At 29.3% G+C, this 19,636-nt stretch overlaps 1 protein-coding gene and 1 pseudogene across 1 annotated transcript; both read right to left on the reverse strand.

Annotated features, from left to right (window-relative positions):
* Window positions 1-252: 252 nt before the first annotated feature.
* Window positions 253-3,652, reverse strand: LOC103852938 (sugar transporter ERD6-like 6). The gene is made up of 17 exons (XM_009129837.3): window positions 3,218-3,652; window positions 3,048-3,110; window positions 2,864-2,953; window positions 2,713-2,772; window positions 2,566-2,631; window positions 2,399-2,464; window positions 2,237-2,312; window positions 2,094-2,158; window positions 1,919-2,011; window positions 1,752-1,835; window positions 1,580-1,664; window positions 1,383-1,492; window positions 1,243-1,302; window positions 1,085-1,150; window positions 939-998; window positions 733-847; window positions 253-644 (listed from the first exon to the last, which is right to left on the reverse strand). The coding sequence occupies exons 1-17, from the start codon at window positions 3,410-3,412 to the stop codon at window positions 532-534; spliced, it is 1,467 nt and encodes a 488-aa protein (XP_009128085.2). The 5' UTR covers window positions 3,413-3,652; the 3' UTR covers window positions 253-531.
* LOC117131790 lies at window positions 3,511-19,147 on the reverse strand (annotated as a pseudogene).
* Window positions 19,148-19,636: the final 489 nt, after the last annotated feature.

The raw sequence follows: 19,636 nt of genomic DNA on the forward strand, positions 1-19,636 counted from the left end.
AAGGTTTCATTTGAGTTTCAAATGTAGGCTCAAGAGAGTTTTAAACTAGGCCCAACAAGGCCCATTTCAAATATTAGACTTATTTTACGTTCCATCTGATTCGTCTTTGTCACTCTGGTTTCACCAAATATGCCTTCTTTGTCACATAAGCTTTCAAGAAACTATTTAACTTGAAATTAAATCCTTACAAACCAGATTTTAAACTAGTTTCGAGTATTTTTCTGGAGGAACATTGCATCAACAAATAACCTGTAAAGTTAAAAATTCTAGATCATCATTGTTCATTTCTGGCAATGCATAATCTGTAGTCTATGAGAATAACTTGATCAAATTACAAACAAAAAAAACTTGAAAGTGTGGTCATATACATTGTAACAAAAGATTATTGACACATAACAAACAAACAAATCTTAGTAACTTCTCAGCCCAACAGCTGGAAAAATCTCACACTTCTTTGTTGCTTCTTCCGTCCTTGTCCAAAACAGATGTAGAGAGAGATAAATGCAAAGAATGAACTTGTTTTAAGTCTTCTCATCTGAATAAGGCTTGAAGTTCTTCAAGCGTTTTCCCTTTGGTCTCAGGAACCCACAGAGTCACAAACACCACTGTGAATGCACAAACCACTCCGTATATCGTGAAAGTTGCTGTCCAAAAATAACCAAAAACCACATCAAGAAGATGATCTATGCTGACAGAGAGAAAAGAAGAAGAGAGAAAGAGAGAGGGAGAAACCTCCGCTGCTCCAGGCTAAGAGCAAGTTAGCAGTCATGGTGATCAACCAAGAGAAGAACCAATTGGCTAAAGTTGCTATACTCCCAGCTAAACCCTTTATGTTCACAGGAAGGATCTGTTTTATCACAACAACAACAACAACAAAGCAATCAAAAAGTAGTTTCATAAAGCTTTTTAAGTTCTAACTTCTAAAACCAACTCTATACCTCAGACATAATGAGCCATGGGATTGGTCCCATTCCCAATGAGAAAGAAACAACCATTGCCTGTAATGATTTAAAAGAGTTAAAAGCAAAGACAATAAAGCTCAATGCATCAAGAAAGTTTCAATACATAACAAAAACAAACTTACCACTACTCCAACTACTGACAAGATGCTCAGCATACTGTACATGTCTGAATCAGGAGACACAAATCCCTATAACAAAGAGATGTTAAAAACTCAAAAAGAGTCAAACCTCAGGATTGGTGGAGAAGATAACATTAGTGTGTTTACGGAAATTAAAGTACCTTAAGGTAGAAAGCAGCTGCAACAATCACAAGGCTAATCGTCATCCCAACCGAAGAGATCTAGAAAACATTTCCGTTTGCCTCGTTAGTTTTCAAAGAAGAAGTCTTAAAGATAATGAAACTAACGAAGTGATACTCACGGTAAGCAGAAGCCGACGACCTGCTTTGTCCACCAACCATGTTGATATTGCAGTCGCCACTACTTGAATAGCACCAACCCCAAATGTTGCTGCGTTACTCGATGTAACTCCTATGATTGAAAACACACACAAAGAATATTAGATTATGTAATACTACGAAACAAGAAGCATTAAGTGTTATTAGGGTAAGGTCCTACCTGCAGATTCAAAGATTGTACTAGAATAAAACAGGACGCCATTGATTCCACCGAGTTGTTGAAGTACAAGCAACCCTATACCAACCTATTTTGCACACACAACAAAACATGGGAGTGTATGACAATGGTTCTTAAAGTAGAAAAAGTATTAACCAAGGAAAAGTATCTGCACCATAAGAGGGAAATAGTATCTCCTGCGCTTGAGATCTACAAACCGAACTGTAGATGATCTCTTTGTAGATGATGCTACAGATCTCTGCACATTTGCATAAAAAATGTTCAAACATCTGTCTTCATGGTACCTTTTGAAACCAAGAACATTTTTTAGTAGTAGTTTACCTTAATCTCATTAACCTCAACGGTAATATCAGTCTCAAATCCCCTAAGAACTTGTAATGAAGTCTCAAAATCATCAGTCATACCCATCTTTGCCTACATTTAACAAAAACAAAGCGTCCCATCAAAGTGGATTAACCATAACATGCACTGAGCTAAAAAGAAAATTAAGGCGTACCAGCCAGCGAGGAGACTCTGGGATGAAAAAGAGGCCTGGTATAAGAACTATGCACGGCAATGTCCCTAAAGATTAAAAGGAATACAATCAAGAAAGTGCTTAGAGCTTACAGATAAGAAAAAAAAATGGTCTCAGGCTTTTACCAAGAACTGCTAGAATTCTCCATGGAACAAAGAGTCCAAGTAAGTAGGCCAGCATTATTCCAATTGTTACAGAAAGCTATAGAAAATATATTACAGGGAATCTACAATTAGGATAGAAGAGGTGTCAGGTTCATCAAAATACAAATGACGAGTATCTCAAACCTGGTTAACTGAACCCAATCCTCCTCTCATGTTTTGTGGAGCTATCTCAGCTATATATACAGGCACCTAAGACCATTTGAAAAAAAAGTTGCATATAATATACCAAACGTGTTACTTCCATAAGCAAAAAAAGAACAAACAAAAAAATAGATGAGTTGAGTGGTTACCGTGTAAGAGATGATACCAACACCAAAGCCTTCTAAAAGCCGTCCCATGTAAAGAAAAGAAGTATCCTACCCAAAACCAGATATGATCATGTCAACCAACATATTCAGAAGCTGAATGAAGAAAATTGAATGACAAGAGATACTCACTTTTGCAAATGATATGCAAAGCCATCCAATGATATTGGGAATTGCAGCAATCATCAGAGACTGTCCAAAACAACAAACAAAAAGGTTCAAGAAAAAACAAGAAAGAAGAGTTCATTACTAATAATCAATAAATAGCAAAATAATATTTTACCCCTTTTCTTCCAATGTATTCAGCGATCTGACCGCTAGCAATTGCACCAACCATAGCACCCACATTGGACAGAGAACCAAACACAGAGTACTAAATACATGAAGCAAGAGAACCAAGTCATGAGAGAAGCCCATTATAGAAACCAGACAGACAGGCCTAGACATAGAGACATTGGTCTAATTACCTCAGATACAGTTAAACCAAGATCCTTGGTGATTTCAGCTTGTGTTGGAGAAGAATAACCACACTGAACCCAAAAAGACACAAACAAAAACAGAGTTTTTCCCAAAAGGTCAAACCTTTCTTCAAAAATAAAACAAAAACAGAGGAAAAGTTTGGATTTTTTTTTCTTACAGTGAATCCGAATTGAATAGGACCAAGAGCAACGATCAAGACACAAGCAAGAACAGAGATTGAGTTGTCTTTAATAATCTGAGACGAACCCATCATACTAGATTGTCTCGAACCCATCCTGTACCAGCTTCCCGTGTGGATGAACGGTCGTCGCAGATCATTCCTCGCATCCTCTGTTTCATCCCTGAAACTCATCTTTTTGATTATGTCTAAATCTCTCAAGCCAAAGCTTCAAGATTTCGAAGTTAAAATGCAGATTCTAAACCGGAGAAAGGTGTTGGACTTTCTTGTTCGGTTTAGAGGATCTACAAGATTGGTGTTCGAGGAGGAAAGACTTGGATACGAAGGGATTATTAAGAGACGCCGTCTTATTTAGAAAATGGAGAAAATGGGAATGTGGGTATGTATGGCTGTAATGTAGTGATTATTCGCTGGAGAGACTGCTTCAGAGGTTTTTTAGATCAAAGTTAAGGTCTTCGCTTAAATCAAATTTAGACAAAACCAAGGTTCTTTCTTGTGTTGGATATAATGATAAATGGGTATTTATTTCTGTAGACTTTCTTTTTTTCTTCTTAAACTATAAATATATGTAACCATTACAAAAATAAAAATTTACTAAAATCACAAGGGATTCTATTTCTAAAAAGCTAATATTTCTATTTCTAAAAGAAAAGCATTTTTTTTTAAATCAGACATATTAAAAAAAGTTATTTAGTAATAATATATTGTATTTTTAAAATAACTGGGTTTATCAAATTTATATTGATTTAATGTTATTAAAACTATTAATCATAAACTTATGTATTTATAAATATGTGTGAAGAGCTAAAAAAAATCTATTGATATAAAACATTATAAGTACTATTTTGTGAAACTTTAGGAAATATCCAATCTTTGAAGACCAGCTAGTATTATTTGACGAGTTTTAATTTGGAAAATATGATACTACAGATAACTACAATAATTAACTGAAGGAAATGTTTTTAAAATAATTTAATGATTTTTATTCTTTGGATAAGACATCCACGTCTTACTGACATCACTAATGCAAATGCATATCAGAAATAAAAAGAAGTATATCAGAAAATAAATTTAATGGAAAAAAATAATGAATAGAAGAGCAATAAAAATCTTGTTTGAATCCAGACAACATAATCGGTTGTTTGAAGTCATGTAGATATGTTTACAGAAAAAGTCTGATTATAATTATTTGTAAAATAATTTTTTTACAAATAATATGATACTTGTAAGAAAATGATTTGTAGCTACTAACTTTTTTTTTTAACACATTTGTAGCTACTAACTAATTCATATAAGAAAGGTTGAGACCTTTCTTTAAACAAAAGAAGTTCGATCTACAAGTCTTCAGTGTGAATTTTCCAATCGCCACAAATCATTTTTATCCGTGTGGCATCATATCGAGGAAGAATAAAATATGTAGATTTTTCCTCAACATCATGAATAAAATCATGATCTCTTTATTACATTAACTTGTCAATCTGTGAATATTATACACTACTCATGTACACATTTAATTAATCATGCATCAATTATTTCATACCATTTCCAACTTATATTATTGAAATTCAATTAACTTTTTTTGTCATCTTTAAATTCAATTAACTTACTGTTTACATTTGTAACTAGCTATTTGACGTATCAAAAATGTGTTTATATGATGATATGGAATCTTTAATTCTTCAAGATACATGAGACATAATATAATATGTTGTTTAAGATTTTAAACTAAACCAAAACCGTTTAAAATTTTGTTGTTTGGTAAGAAATATATAAGGCAAAACGAGATAAATGTGAGCTAAGAGAAGGCCATGACAGACAAAGACAAAGTATCATATCATACCAAACACGTCTTTGTGATCTGATGCTACTGTCTGCATTCATCACTTATAGTTTTTTATGTCTTGTATACTATAATACTGTTGTACCTAGCTAACATTTGATAAAGTCTTCTGTTTCCTCGTTTCTCACTGGTACAATAGTCCCTTCTTCATTAGATATTTTATTCTTTAACCCGCATTGTAAAAATGATGATAACATTAATCAAAAAAATTAACCAAAACATTACTCAATCAAATTAAAGGACAAAATAAATTAATACACAACGTTTTTAGATCGAAAAAACTGTCATTAAATACCAAACTTGTTTTTGTTTGCCAAAAGAAATACAAACTCTTCAATAACTCAAATAAACACCAAACTTATTTTGACCGAGCCATTTTAGTATTACTTTTTGTCAACATATATTGTCGTGTATATGGCTTTTAATGTTAACGGTGATTGAAAACTTTTGTTTTAAAATTAGAACAGAGAACAAAATTCCCGAATCAAAATACCTAATTCCAAAATTGATTTCCTCTCATCTCTCTTCTACCTCGTTTTTTGATATCAAATCCAAGACATCCTTGAATCAATCATTCAAATAGAAACAGAAAAAGTTGCATATTCGTCGCCCCAAAGCGAGAGAACTATAACCTACTCATGATCCTTTTCCCATAGTTGTACTGGGACAGGTCGAGCTGAGAAGATCAGTGTTGGGTTTTTGTTATTGAATAGCTCAACATTCATCATTATGTTCGTTTTGGTCTTTTTATTTTCCTTCTTTTAAACATTTCACAACTACGACAAGAACAATAACAGCAACAAACAGTTTCAAAGAAACAATTAATAGTAGTTGTTAAAAAAGAAACAATTAATACCAAATAAAGACATTATACTCGACCATGACATCAAAACCATTAAGCTTATAAGTCTCTGCCTGTGCATGGCCTCTAGCGAACTCGAACTCGAACGCACCACTGCCTCCTAAGATCGGAAACTCTCTCACCTTTTTCAGTATACGATTCCGTCCGTACATCGAGACGCGGTGATGCCGTTCAACTCTCCTTCCGCGAACACCAAGGGGCTGTTTGTTTCACCATTTGTCATCTTCATCCAAATGATTCATTTGTATGATCTATTCAGATGATCCATTCACATTTTTGTGATTGTTTGTTTGTCCATCCCCATGGCTCATCTAGATGAATCATCTAAATAGATCTTATGTTTATTTCTTTATTTTCATTTCCATTCAAATGAGTTTAGTAAACAAATTATCAAAATACCCTTGAGTTGGTTTAATCATATGTTTGATATTAATTTTAACTATATTATATTTAATTATTTAGTTTAATATATTTACATTAGAATTATTTCAAAATTAACGATTTTTTTTGCGGTTTGGGCGGAAAAAAAAAGAAGATTTTTCGGTTTTATCGAGAAAACACATTTTTTGGTTTCGGCAGAAAAACAAGATTTTTTGGTTCTGGCGGAAAACGAGATTTTTTGGTTTTGGCAAGAAAACACGTTTTTGCAGTTTTGGCGGAAAAATATGTTTTTTGGCGGGAAAACGCGTTTTTTGCGGTTTTGGAGGGACACACGTTCTTGCGAGTTTTGCGGGAAAACGAAATTTTTCGGTTTTGGCGAGAAAACGAGATTTTTTCGTTATTGGCGGGAAAACGAGTTTTTGGCGGGAATGCGTTTTTGCGGCTTTGGCGGGAAAACACGTTTTTACGGTTTTGACGGGAAAACGTGTTTTTGCGTTTTTGGCAGGAAAACACGTTTTGGCGAGAAAATGCGTTTTTGCGGGAAAACACATTTTTGCGATTTTTTGCGGTTTTGGCGGGAAAATACGTTTTTTGCGGGAAAATACGTTTTTCGCAGGAAAACGCGTTTTTGAGTTTTTTGCGGTTTTTGCGGGAAAACGCGTTTTTTGCGTTTTTTGCGGTTTTCGCGGGAAAACGAGATTTTTCGGTTTTGGCGAGAAAACGAGATTTTTCGGTTTTGGCGAGAAAATGAGATTTTTCAGTTTTGACGGGAAAACAAGATTTTTCGGTTTTGGCGGGAAAATGAGATTTTCGGTTTTAGCGGGAAACACGTTTTTTTTTTGTTTTGGCGGAAAAATGCGTTTTTGCAATTTTGGCGAGAAAATGTGTTTTTGTGTTTTGGCAGAAAAATGTGTTTTGGGGTGTTAGCGTGAAAACAAGTTTTTTTGTGATTTTGGCATGAAAACACGTATTTCGGTTTTTGCGGAAAAACACGTTTTTGCAATTTTGACGGGAAAACACGTTTTTGCAATTTTGGCGGAAAATTATGTTTTTGGGGTTTTGGCGTGAAAAAATAGTTTTTAGGTTTTCGCGGGAAAACGTGTTTTTGTAGTTTTGTCAGTTTTCGTATGTGACCAAAATGATATTATTTTTAGGTTTGTAATTTGTGAATTATATTAGTGGCATAATAGACATTATATCATTTTGAATGAACCATCTCCATTTAAATGATCCAAATTGGTTCAGCTGAATGAACTTTAAAATTAAGCCTAAATTTTCATAAGTCATTCGGATGATCCATCTGAATGAGTTGCACTTTTAGTGCCTAAACAAACAAAACTCTCATCTTTATTCAAATGATTCACCCAGATGGAGAAACAAACGGCCCCCAAGTTAAAGACCATTGTGAAGCTTAAGGTGTTCATATCCGTCGATGCGTACATCCCTGAGCTCTCCCGACGTCCTTGGAGCTCAGGTCGAGTCCCTAGGTGATCAACATGTTATCGGCAACCACAATCACACCACACGAGATGGCGAAGGAGTTTGTAACTGGGGGTTGGTGACTCTGATGGCGATGGGTTTGTCACCGGAGATTACGTCATGGAAGTAGAAGTGTAGTTGTGTTCTTCTCCGGCTCGTGTCCTTACGACAAAGTTTCAAGACAAAGTTTTGATCACCGTTAACATTAAACGGCATATACACGACAATATAATGTTGACAAAAAATAATACTAAAATGGTTTGGTCAATGTGAGTTTGATACTGTATTTATTTGTGTTAGTCAAGAGTTTGTATATTTTTAGGCAAAATGAGTAAGTTTGGTATTTAAATGACAGTTTTCTCTTTTTAGATCAAAATATCACACACTTTTTTCCTTGGCAGATCAAAGACTTTTCTGTCTTTTGGAACTTAAATTCTTTTTATTGGGCCCAAATCGAAGACCCAATCAATCTAGTTTATACTAATGAAGACCCACTATATTTTTTTGTCAAAACATCCCTTACAGAGGACGTTGGAGCGTGAAGGCCACTCTCGTTGAAAGCGCATTACGAAAGAAGACCAAGACAACATGATAATACGAAAGAAGACCAAGACAACATGATAAGTGGTGCTTTTCTCATCCAAGTCACTATTTTTTGTTGTAATTCTGAATACTTGCTTTGTGAATTAAGGACTAGTTATTGTTATAATAACGAAGTTGATAATACATTAGTCTTCTTATGAGGAAAAGTCAACAAACAGAGGATGTTATGTCATTGTTGTGTTGAGTTGTCAAAACACACTAACAAATCATAGTCACATGGAAGAAAAAGAAAAGAACCCTTTTGATGATGCATTAGCCTTGGTATCTTCTATTATCAGTTTGAAGACAATATAGTAGATGAAAACTACTGTTTGGTTTCTTGCCTCTGTCACTATAACAGTAAGACAACAGATTCTTCATTCTTCATTTGTCCTCCACACAGCCTAAAAACTGTGTTAAAGTAAGCGGGGAGTTTAGTGTAAGAAAGTGAAGCATGAAAGAGTGGGGAAGACTTGAGAGACAAACAAAACTCATTAGTTTTGTTTTTGTAGAAAACAACAAAGCAAGTGTTCCGAAACAGTGAAGTAGTAGGAGTCGTTTTGGTTTTGGCTACAAAACAAGTTGGCCGCCTACACATAACCCTTAAGTTTTGTTTTTCAGAAAGAAAGAGAGCTGATAGGGACAAATCACTGATTTCCTTTTTATCCAGCTAAAAAAATCTTATATATATACTATATAGAAACGGTGGCTGCCTGGCTGCTAAAAATATTTCATTAGCTTAATCCAATCGCCAGGTTGATGCAACTTCAAATGCATCTAATTAACCAGATATCAGTTTAGGTGGACTATGCATAAAATTGAATACTTTAGTTAAACCAAGTTGGTGCAATTTGGTGCAATTTTTTAAAAAACCAAATTGGAAATTCCAAATCCCAAAATGTTCCCACAGCTATGCTTAGGTGTAAAAAAGCATAGCAAGAAAGGAAAAGAGTTGCTTGGGGGAAAGCGTGGAGGGTGGCAGAGAGTAGAGAGAGAGAGATTCAGATATTGTTGGGTTCTTCTACAGTTGTTATTACATCAAACTGCCCTTTTTGGTTTGATTCTCTGTGTGAATGTATACATTTCATATCGTAACAATTCTCAATCGTGTTCCCTCTTGCATAATCTTATTTAGTAATCTTTCTTAGCATATATTACTCTGTTGTATTTTTTTTAGAGCATTAACAAATCAAGATTCCAGTATTATAGTGGTTCTGCAATGTAGCTAATAGCTTGATGGTACTATAAATATTGTTTTTAAGAATATACATTTTTCAATAGTAGCATCAAGCTATTTTAACCTGAGGATGTGATTCACGAACCTAATTAATTTCAAGAACAGTAGTAAAACCAGGACACAATAGTTAGTAAACTTGCCAGTTTTTGGTTGGTTAAACTATAAATAGGTTTTAGTTCGATTCGTTTTTAAATTAAAGCCAAATAAATTGTTAGAAAGTGAATGAGGTCATAATGCTAAAGGGGACAAAACATGTTATGGTAGAGAAGTAATTATCGTCCGACAGGCTGTCCATGGAAAATTCTGCAGAAGCTATGACGATTACTTTTATTATCTTTGTATCAATTCAGTTAATTAAATTACGACATTTTAACATTTTCGCAACATTTTTACCTCTTTTACCTTTTTCACATTTATTCATCACACGCATGAATTGTTATATTGACGATTAGATATGCTGATGCTGTATTTACATCTTCTGAAAGTACAATATGTTACGTAGCTAAATGGCACAAAAATGAATGAATGAATGCACGTCTAATTACATCAGTTTTAGGATATAAAGAAAATATATTATATATGCATGATGACTTCATCGGATATGAATAGGGAAGAAGATTAATATTCGTATTTAAATGATGAAAATTAATAAATAGTACACTATATTAGTTTAACTAGCTTGAACATGATAAGTATAAGTTTTCTTTAAAAAAAAAAACAGAAAATAGAACAAATATCTCAGTGCATGAAGTTATGGTGGAAAAACGGTCATTTTATATCTAATATATCGCGATAGATTCAATTTATGCAAACATTTTCAAAAATTTCAAAGAATATACATTTTGTTTACTTTTTGACAAAAATATATATCAATCACCACATCACCTACCACTTTATCTAATTTTGCTGACGTAAATATTATGTCAGCTAGTTTTGCTCACGAAGATACCACATATATAATAATTAAAAAAAACAAATAGTCATTTAATAAAAAACTTTTTCAAAAATGCAAAATTTTATAATTTTTTATTATTTATCAAAATAAACAAAAATTAATTAGATAATAAAATTTTAACCTGATAAGAGATATATTTTTAAATTTTTTGATCCTATCACAATACCGTCCTTATAGAAATTATATATGTGTCGTAATGATTCAAATTCAATGCTAGTATTGCACTCGTGTACTCTCGATTAATCATGATTATGTTGTTTACAATTAAAAATTTAACATATACTAAATAGTATCAAAACATTATTTAAACTATCTCTCATATATAAAATTCAAATTTCATTATTTAATTAAATTTGGTTAATTTTACTAAATAATAAAATTATAAAAAATTTACATTTAAAACAAATATTTTTATAAAACAATTGTTTTGATTTATTTTATTTTAAGCAAAAATTGTGTACACATGGTATTCCCGTCAGCAAAAATAGATAATGTGGCTGCTGATGTAGCGAGTAATGTAAAATTTGGCCAAAAAAATAAATAACATGTATGTTATTTGAAACTATGTGTTTTCATGCACTATGTGTAGTAATAAAATTTTAAAATCTAATTTATATTTAGAAACAAAATTTATTATTACTTTATATTTTATTATTTTCTTACCAAATATTTACTGTAAATTTTGATTTAATTGAACTTAAATTAAGATAAAGTAAACATTTGTTTTTAATTATATTTAAGAATAGATATGAATATATTTAAAACTACAATCTTAGATATATTTTAATCTATTTTGGATAAATATATTACATCAATTTGCATAAAATTAATAAAAAAATAATATAAAAATTGTATAATTATCAAAAAGTATAACTAAACATTAAAATTTGTAGATATATAAAAGAAGTTAATAATATTACTGTAAAATTATAATTTTAAAAATTGAAAAGATCTTTTTAGTAATAAAGCTGTACAATTATAAAAAATAGAAATATATAATATTCGAAATATGTAAAATATTATATATTTTATTATTATATTATTTAATGTCATATTTGAATTGAATAGATTTAGTTTAATGATGATGTATAGTTTACTAAAAAATTACCAAAAATATAAATAAGGATTTAATGTAATTATCCATGTTACATTTAATCATAACCTATGCCATCAATTTTACTATCTTATGTCATATTTATTTAGTGAAAGTGATTGAAGAGATTGACATATGTCAAAATTACTTTGTAAATAACTTCTAGAGAATTTTTGAAAGTATATGTATGTTTTTGCACCGTCATATAAGTTGGTATGAGTTAAACATATCATTATATGTTAAATATGAAATGACTGTTTTCCGATGATATGGTCTACTATATTTTAAACCAGAAAACTCTAATGATAGAACTCCGATAACTATCTCAATTTTTTTCATCAAGAATCTCACTAATAGAAAAGAAATACTGTAAATACAGTTACTGAAACTCATGGAACTTTTTATAGACTTATCAATTAATTATTAGTTTAATTTCTTTAAAATTTTGAAATTTAGTTAAATAGTTAAGTTGTTAGGAAAAAATAGTATTTTAACTTAGAAATTCACTATAGAAACTTTGACAATGAAGTGCTCTTAGATATTTGTATTAAACTCCTACTTTTTTTATTCTAAAAAGCTTAAAACTCTAGTATATCAAAAGGGATAAAAGGTATAAAATAGGCAGAAACACTTCATATGTTATTCTGTAGTGTTACAAAAATAAAAATAAAATCAAAGTTTTTAGTGATACTAAAAACTAATTAAAAATAGTAAAAGTTGAGTAAACGGGTTTTGGATGAAAAACATTCAGATTCGATTTTTCTGTTTTAGAAACTAAGTCGCATTATTCTATTCACCGTGGTTGTGAATCTGTCCATATGAATATCTGGGAGATAATTTATCGTAGGCTGCATTTTACACTCAGGATTTACATCTGCTTATTTAATAGATAGATCTGAGTTTAACCATTTCACTTAAACAAAATTGGTCGTCAGACAAGCAAAAGAAAAGGGATCGACAAAAAAATAATGAAAGAGGAAGGAAGAAGAGATATGAGTGAGGGTAAATGGTGTTTGGACAAATTAGGGTTTAAGGGTTTGGAAAATCAAGAGAGATAAGTAATAATGAAGGAGAGAGAGAGAATGGGCGGGGCCCATAATGTGGCAGGGCATGTGGCTGGGCTTCCAACTTGACTTTGTCGGCTGTTCTCTGCACTGCCCTTCTCTGCGACCCACACACTATAAAGCCTAATTTCATTTCATTTTTCATATTAATTTAACTCTTCTCTCTTTTTTGTAAATTCTGAAAATAACCGTATATATGGTTATTAAGTTTTGATTAATTATTTATTAATTTCAGTGTCCAAACAAACTTACAACGTTTATATTTAAACAATTTTAAAAATAAACAACAAACTAAATAATATTAATATGATTATAATTATTTTTGAAAATATTATTATATTATTTTTGAAAATATGATTTTCTTATAGAATAACTTGGAAACAAAATCGCAAATATCCAAACTGGAGTATGAAACAATCAAAGAGGACCTCTGCACCGACTGAATCAAAGTTCTTAGATAGATTCATTAAGAGTGTTTGGGATAGTTAACCACTAGGTTGCACGAAAGTTTCATCGAACTTTTAGTTCTCGCTTTAATATCAGAATCAAAATAAAAATCTTGTGAAAGATTATAAAATATTATTTACAAGAAACTTTTAAAATATTTTTAAAAACACGTTGGAACTTTACAATTTTATATTAAAAATACAATGTTATAAGTAAATATAAAAATATAATCATGTCCTTTGTTTTCATAGAAGATATAAACTTTAATAGTAACAAATAGTGATAATATAAATATACAAATATTAAAATTAATACTATAATTAGCTTTTATGCATTAATAGAATAACCGTTCGAAATATTTTTTTTAAAAAAAATTATGCATTGAGGTTTTTGTTAAAGATATATGATATATATTTAAAATATATTGAGTCAATTATTTATGTATTTTAAAAATAATTTCAATAATAATTTCTTATAAACTTAATTTATGTGTATTTTCACAGTTTTGATATAAAATCATTTAAAATGATTATAAATGAATTAATGTTTTATTTTAATTAGAATCATATAATTTTTAGTTATAATTTTTTAAAAATATTATATTTTAATATATTTAAGTTTCAACACGCATCTCCTTTTTAATTTTTTGGAAAAATTCTGCTCATAACTTTTCATACGGTTTCACTTCCTCGTATATATCCTATTTACATAGGTTAACCACCTCAAAAGCTCTTATTTACATGTGTTTATATCCAAGACCTATCCACTACCACTGGATAACAAGGTCCATTGAACAGAAGAAGAAGTATTACGTAATAAGATCATCCTATTACCAATGTACATATGATCCACATGCACAACCTACAATGTTTTGAATTGATTATTGTGTTAGTGTACATTTAATTATCATGGTAATGCACAACCTACAATGTTTTGAATTGATTATTGTGTTAGTGTACATTTAATTATTATGGTACTGTTTATTTAACTATTATAAGTTGATTATATAAATATTTATTATGCTTAAAGGGAATTAACTGTTGGTACACACATGGAACAGTCTTATTAAGGCCTTACAGACTGATTTGCATTTTAGCATTATGCATTAACAACAAAAACAAAATCACAATACTGTTGAAATTTCAATTTTCACCAATTTTTATTGTATTTTATACATATCAAGCACAAATGACAAACTGTACACAATAAAAAAAATCTATTAAAAAAGGATACACTTCATACTTATGACTTTTTCAATGTTTTCAAATCCGACCTGGACACTGAACCGGATGATTTACCGGGTCGCTGGGTTACTGGGTCTACCGCGGGTGAACCACATATTAATAAATGAATTACATTTTATATAATAATATATTAGCTATGAAAATAAAAATATAATCTAAAGTTTAATATTTTTAACACATAAAATAATAGTTTGGATATGTATATATTTTATGTTTAAAAATATTTAGAACATACTTGACTTTAGTTTTTTTTTATTTTTTTTTTTTCATTTGACATACAAAATATCAAAACCTAATTTAGAGTATTTAAAATTTGCTGTAACAAGATAAAAGTTATGACATCTAAAAAAATCAAGACATAAAATCATAAATATTTAAATGTCTAATGTGAATAATAAATTAAACTTCAAATCCAAAATAAACCAAAAGTAAAATATCATTGTAATAAATTGTCAATAACGGAAATAAACTAACTCCAAATCACATCAACTAATTTCGGTTCTATCTGTTGTTCACTTCATTTTTTCAGATGGCATAGTGAAATATTTATCAAAATCTAAAAATCACAAATATAAAAACTTAAAAGAGAAAATCTAACCCTTTTTTTTGTCAGCATCTAACTTCTTAATTGGAAACTTAGAATATAAAACATAATTAAAAACTAAAAAAAATATTTATTGCTTCAATAGGTGGTTCAACCGGTATCGGGTTATGGGTTTTAGTTTTGCGAGTATTTAATTTTTAAATATTGGGGTTTCACAAAATCCAAACTGTATTTTTTCTAGATTACTAAATTTACCGGTTTAACCGTAGATCCGGATCGGGTTTCAAACACACAGTTTTTCTCTAAAAATCCATACTTTTCAATGTAAATCGTGTCATTTATCAACGATGTTTTGGACATTAATATATCTACCGATTCTGTTGGTTTTAGGCTTGGAATGGGAAGTGGAACAAAAGATGGTTCCTACACCAAAGTAGAGCATCCATCAATTTTTCCCATTCATAAAATTTTGCAAATGAATTGAGAATAATGGAAGAACCACAAGTGGTCTAATCTTTTTTGTCCTTTTGTTAAAAAAAGTGGAGGAACCACTTAGTTTATAAAACACATGACAAGAGGAGTATTTCCTCCACTTTAACTTATAAAACAGTTTTTAACTTTTTATTTATTTCTTTTCATATTTTAATGATAATGCTTTTTGTAGCATATGTAAACATAATATTATAGTTTTTATCTTGTAAATATTATTTCATTAAAATATTATTTAGTTTTGTATTTACACCATATTTATCATGTGTATCTTTAATTTAATATCATATTTTATTTTTAGCATTCTTTCATTTAAAATTATTTTACATATAATACTAAATATATATTGATTTATATTGTATTACATATTGAAAATTTGTTAATAGCTACTACAATGTATCATTATTTGAAATGTTGAAATTTTTTAATTTAATATTATATTTTGAATAGAAATTTATATTTGTTTTATTTATAAATTATTTTTTTATAAAGTAAATACTTTTAATTATGAAAATAGAAATAGTAATATAAAATTTATCTAAATTATTTTAAATTTGTATAGTATTTTAGACCGCTTTTATCCATATTCACCATTCAAACATATGTTTTGTACCGCTAGATCCGTTTGATTCACTCTAGAACCGCTCGATCCGCTTGAACCACTCTTGTTCCACTCGATCCACTTGATCCGCCAGATCCGCAACGCTTGATCCACTTTTTCCATTCAGAACCTTAATGTATACATTGAGATTTTATCAAGATATATCTATATTGAAAACCAATTTAAATGGTTACAATCCCAATGATTATAGGAACTAATCAATCTCAATAAATATAGGAACTAATAAATTATTAGTAATAACAAATAAGATAAGGAAATAAAATTAGCACGTAATTTTCTAAATTACATTAATATATTCCAAACAATATATTATATGTGTTGATATCTTTCGTCTAACTAATCTACGCTTAAGAGTATTCTATATATTTATTAGTTTAAAATACAATCATATTTAAAGCAAAAATAGTATAGATAAGAATATATCTATTAATATTTTAAAGGATTTTCAAAACGTTATCGAAAAATAATCGTAATAACTACACAATATCTTTATATTGGGAAATACTTAAAATACTAATTACACATTTAATATTGTCGTTTTTTAGAATATTCCGATTAAACAATACTATTTCTATTTTGTAGTAACTTGAAACAATATATGGTATAGATTTCGATCAAGAGATTAATATCAATTATTATTTTTATAATTAACAATTTCAAAAGATATGATACACTAATATTTGTATATGTATGAAAAATAATATATCAAATATAAATAATTGTGCATGTTAATTCAAAATTATGTTAAATATCTATAGTGTGATATGTCAATAAAAAAAACTGTTGTAATCTACTCCATAAAACTTTCCTTTTCTTCTTATATATATTTTATATATATATTTTTTTTTATAACCTTGGTGTGATCTCAAAGGCTTTCTAGGCCCAAAGACTAATTACCAAGAGGCCCATAAAAATCTAGGTTTTCTTGCCACTTAAGGCGTCCATGGGTGGCCAAGGGGAATCGAACCCAGGGCGGAAGCTCCAGCTGGAACCCCTTTACCACTAGGCCAAGACCACTTGGTTATTATATTTAAATATATGTATTGGAACATGTCAATAAAAAAAATGTTGCAATTAAATAACGAAATATCTTTTCTTCTAATTCATGCATTTAATATTTAAATATTTATAATGAGATTTCTCAACTCAAATTCTTGTGAAATTAACTCATGAAATATTCTCATTTAGCTTTACTAACAAGATATTCCAAAACAATCTTACCTTATAAATATAATATTTTGAGAATTTGTTAAAGAATATTCTATTTTATAGCTTATAGTGAAACCTATATCATTTATAACAAAGAAACGAAGTCCTTGAATTTTTCTGATGTTAGCTTTTTGATGCTTACGATTTAGTAAATTTGTTTTATTTTAGAATGTTAAAGTATATATATATATATATATTTTTTTTTTTTGGTTTGCTGATTTTGGTTTTAGTTTATGTGCAAATGGACTATCATTTGAAGTCACATATGATTTGATCATTTTCCATTTTTCTTCAGATTTTTCCTGTGAACTAAACAGTTGTCACATCTATAAATCTCAAGTAAATTCCTTATCTTTACATTTCATATTTATTTTATGGGTTAGATCTAATCGTGATCGATTTAATATAGCTACAAAAATAGTCGATCAAAGAATCCAAAACTATTTTGACTTCAACTTTCAAACACTCGATTTTATCGGTAAGTTTTCTCAACTTATATTTGTAGTTTTAATAGTATATATGATGTAAACACCAAATAAACCAGAACCAATGTTGTTATTTTTCGTCTTTCCTTTTGTATTTCTCATTTGTTTCAATTATGTTATTTAACAGTATATTTATATTTCTCATTTCTTTCAATCATTCACAATTATCAGTTTTCATAAAAAATAGAATCAAAACCGGGAAAGTGAAATAAAAAAATAGTAAACACACAAAAAACATCGAATTCTCTTATAGTTTTTTTTGTTTCACTCAATCTTGGCTTTTGATTTTTTAGATGGCAGCAGGAAGAGGAGTCATTCATTCCGAAGTTCTAGAAGAAGAAAGCAACTTTGGATCAATCTTCCTTCCATTCACATAATGTAAAAGAAAACGTCAAATATCTTCATTGTTGTTTATTACTCTTAACCATGTAAAGACTTTAAACTTTGACCACCAGGCCACTTAGATCGACAAACGGTTCTGCATATACGATACCACGATGAACATGCTCTCTTTCCACAGCACACGACCACAACGAACGACTCTGCCTACAACATGTTGGAACCTCCGAAAGCTTGTATCCTATAATCTGCAAAAAAATTGTGCTTCTTCCGGGAATCGAATCCCAAATATAGTGTATAACCTTTAAACTTTAACCACTAGATCACATGGCTATGGCTTCGCCTAAGTTTGATATATAGAGCAATGTTTTCAGATGAGATCCAGATATAGTGGCACATTAAGTAATTGTGTTGCTATTATAATCATGAAAATCTAATATTAATATATGTTATTTGTGATTTAAAATGAAATAATTTGATTATACGAATTCTAGAAATTCAGTGGAATATTGATGAAAATGATCGAGAATATTTGGTTCGATGCATTGATATTTTATTTTGTGTTTATATACATTTTGATATTCAAAATTTTAGATTTATATTGTAATTGTTAAACATGCTATTTAAAAATAAAGATTGTTATGGTTTATATAAAAATTATATATATATATATATATATAAGTAAAAACATATTTATCACTTAACCTAGTCAATTTGGATTCATTGCGTAATGACATAAAAGATTGTCCAGTTTGTGTTGGATAAATAACTCTAATCCCTATATATTAAAAGAAAAATATTACAACATCTGAGTTAAACATGTGTCATCACCACAATAATTTTTAGAATCGCTAGAAAAATACGTTGGTTCATCTAAATATATAATAAGCTTTTAATTAAATTAATAATAAACTAATTATTAATGTTCTTTATTATTTTCATAAATAAATATTACGGAATTGTCTAATGTGAATAAAATATATATGACAATTAATGATTTTAAATTAGTGTATCCTCCATCATTTTTTCAATTTAACTTATTAAAATAAATTAAACACCCACATTAACCATATAATAAAAATTTAAAATTTTTCGTATATATTATATTTTGAATATTTGAAAAACTACTATAAATTACTAAAACAGTTAAAAGTCTCACATTAAAAAATTTTGTGTGGTTTAAAATTTTTATTATGACAAGATACAAATGATTACAAAATTATATAAGTATAAAGTCTCATTTAATAAATATTAAGATTAAATATATATATATATATTAATATAGTTTAAATTAAACTATATACCATATAAGAATATATAAATATTTTAATTTTGAAATTTGCTTTGATTTTGTTTTTTAAATTATAAATTACTAAAGCTTTTAAACATCACACAATGAATTTTTTTGTTATCAATGATTTAACAATTTTGTTATAAAAAGATACAAATAATCAAAAAATAATATCAGTAGACAAAATTATTTAATAAATATGATTATTAAAAATATACTATATATCTATGTTAAT

Source organism: Brassica rapa, chromosome A02, assembly GCF_000309985.2.
Source record: "Brassica rapa cultivar Chiifu-401-42 chromosome A02, CAAS_Brap_v3.01, whole genome shotgun sequence".
Taxonomy (NCBI): domain Eukaryota; kingdom Viridiplantae; phylum Streptophyta; class Magnoliopsida; order Brassicales; family Brassicaceae; genus Brassica; species Brassica rapa.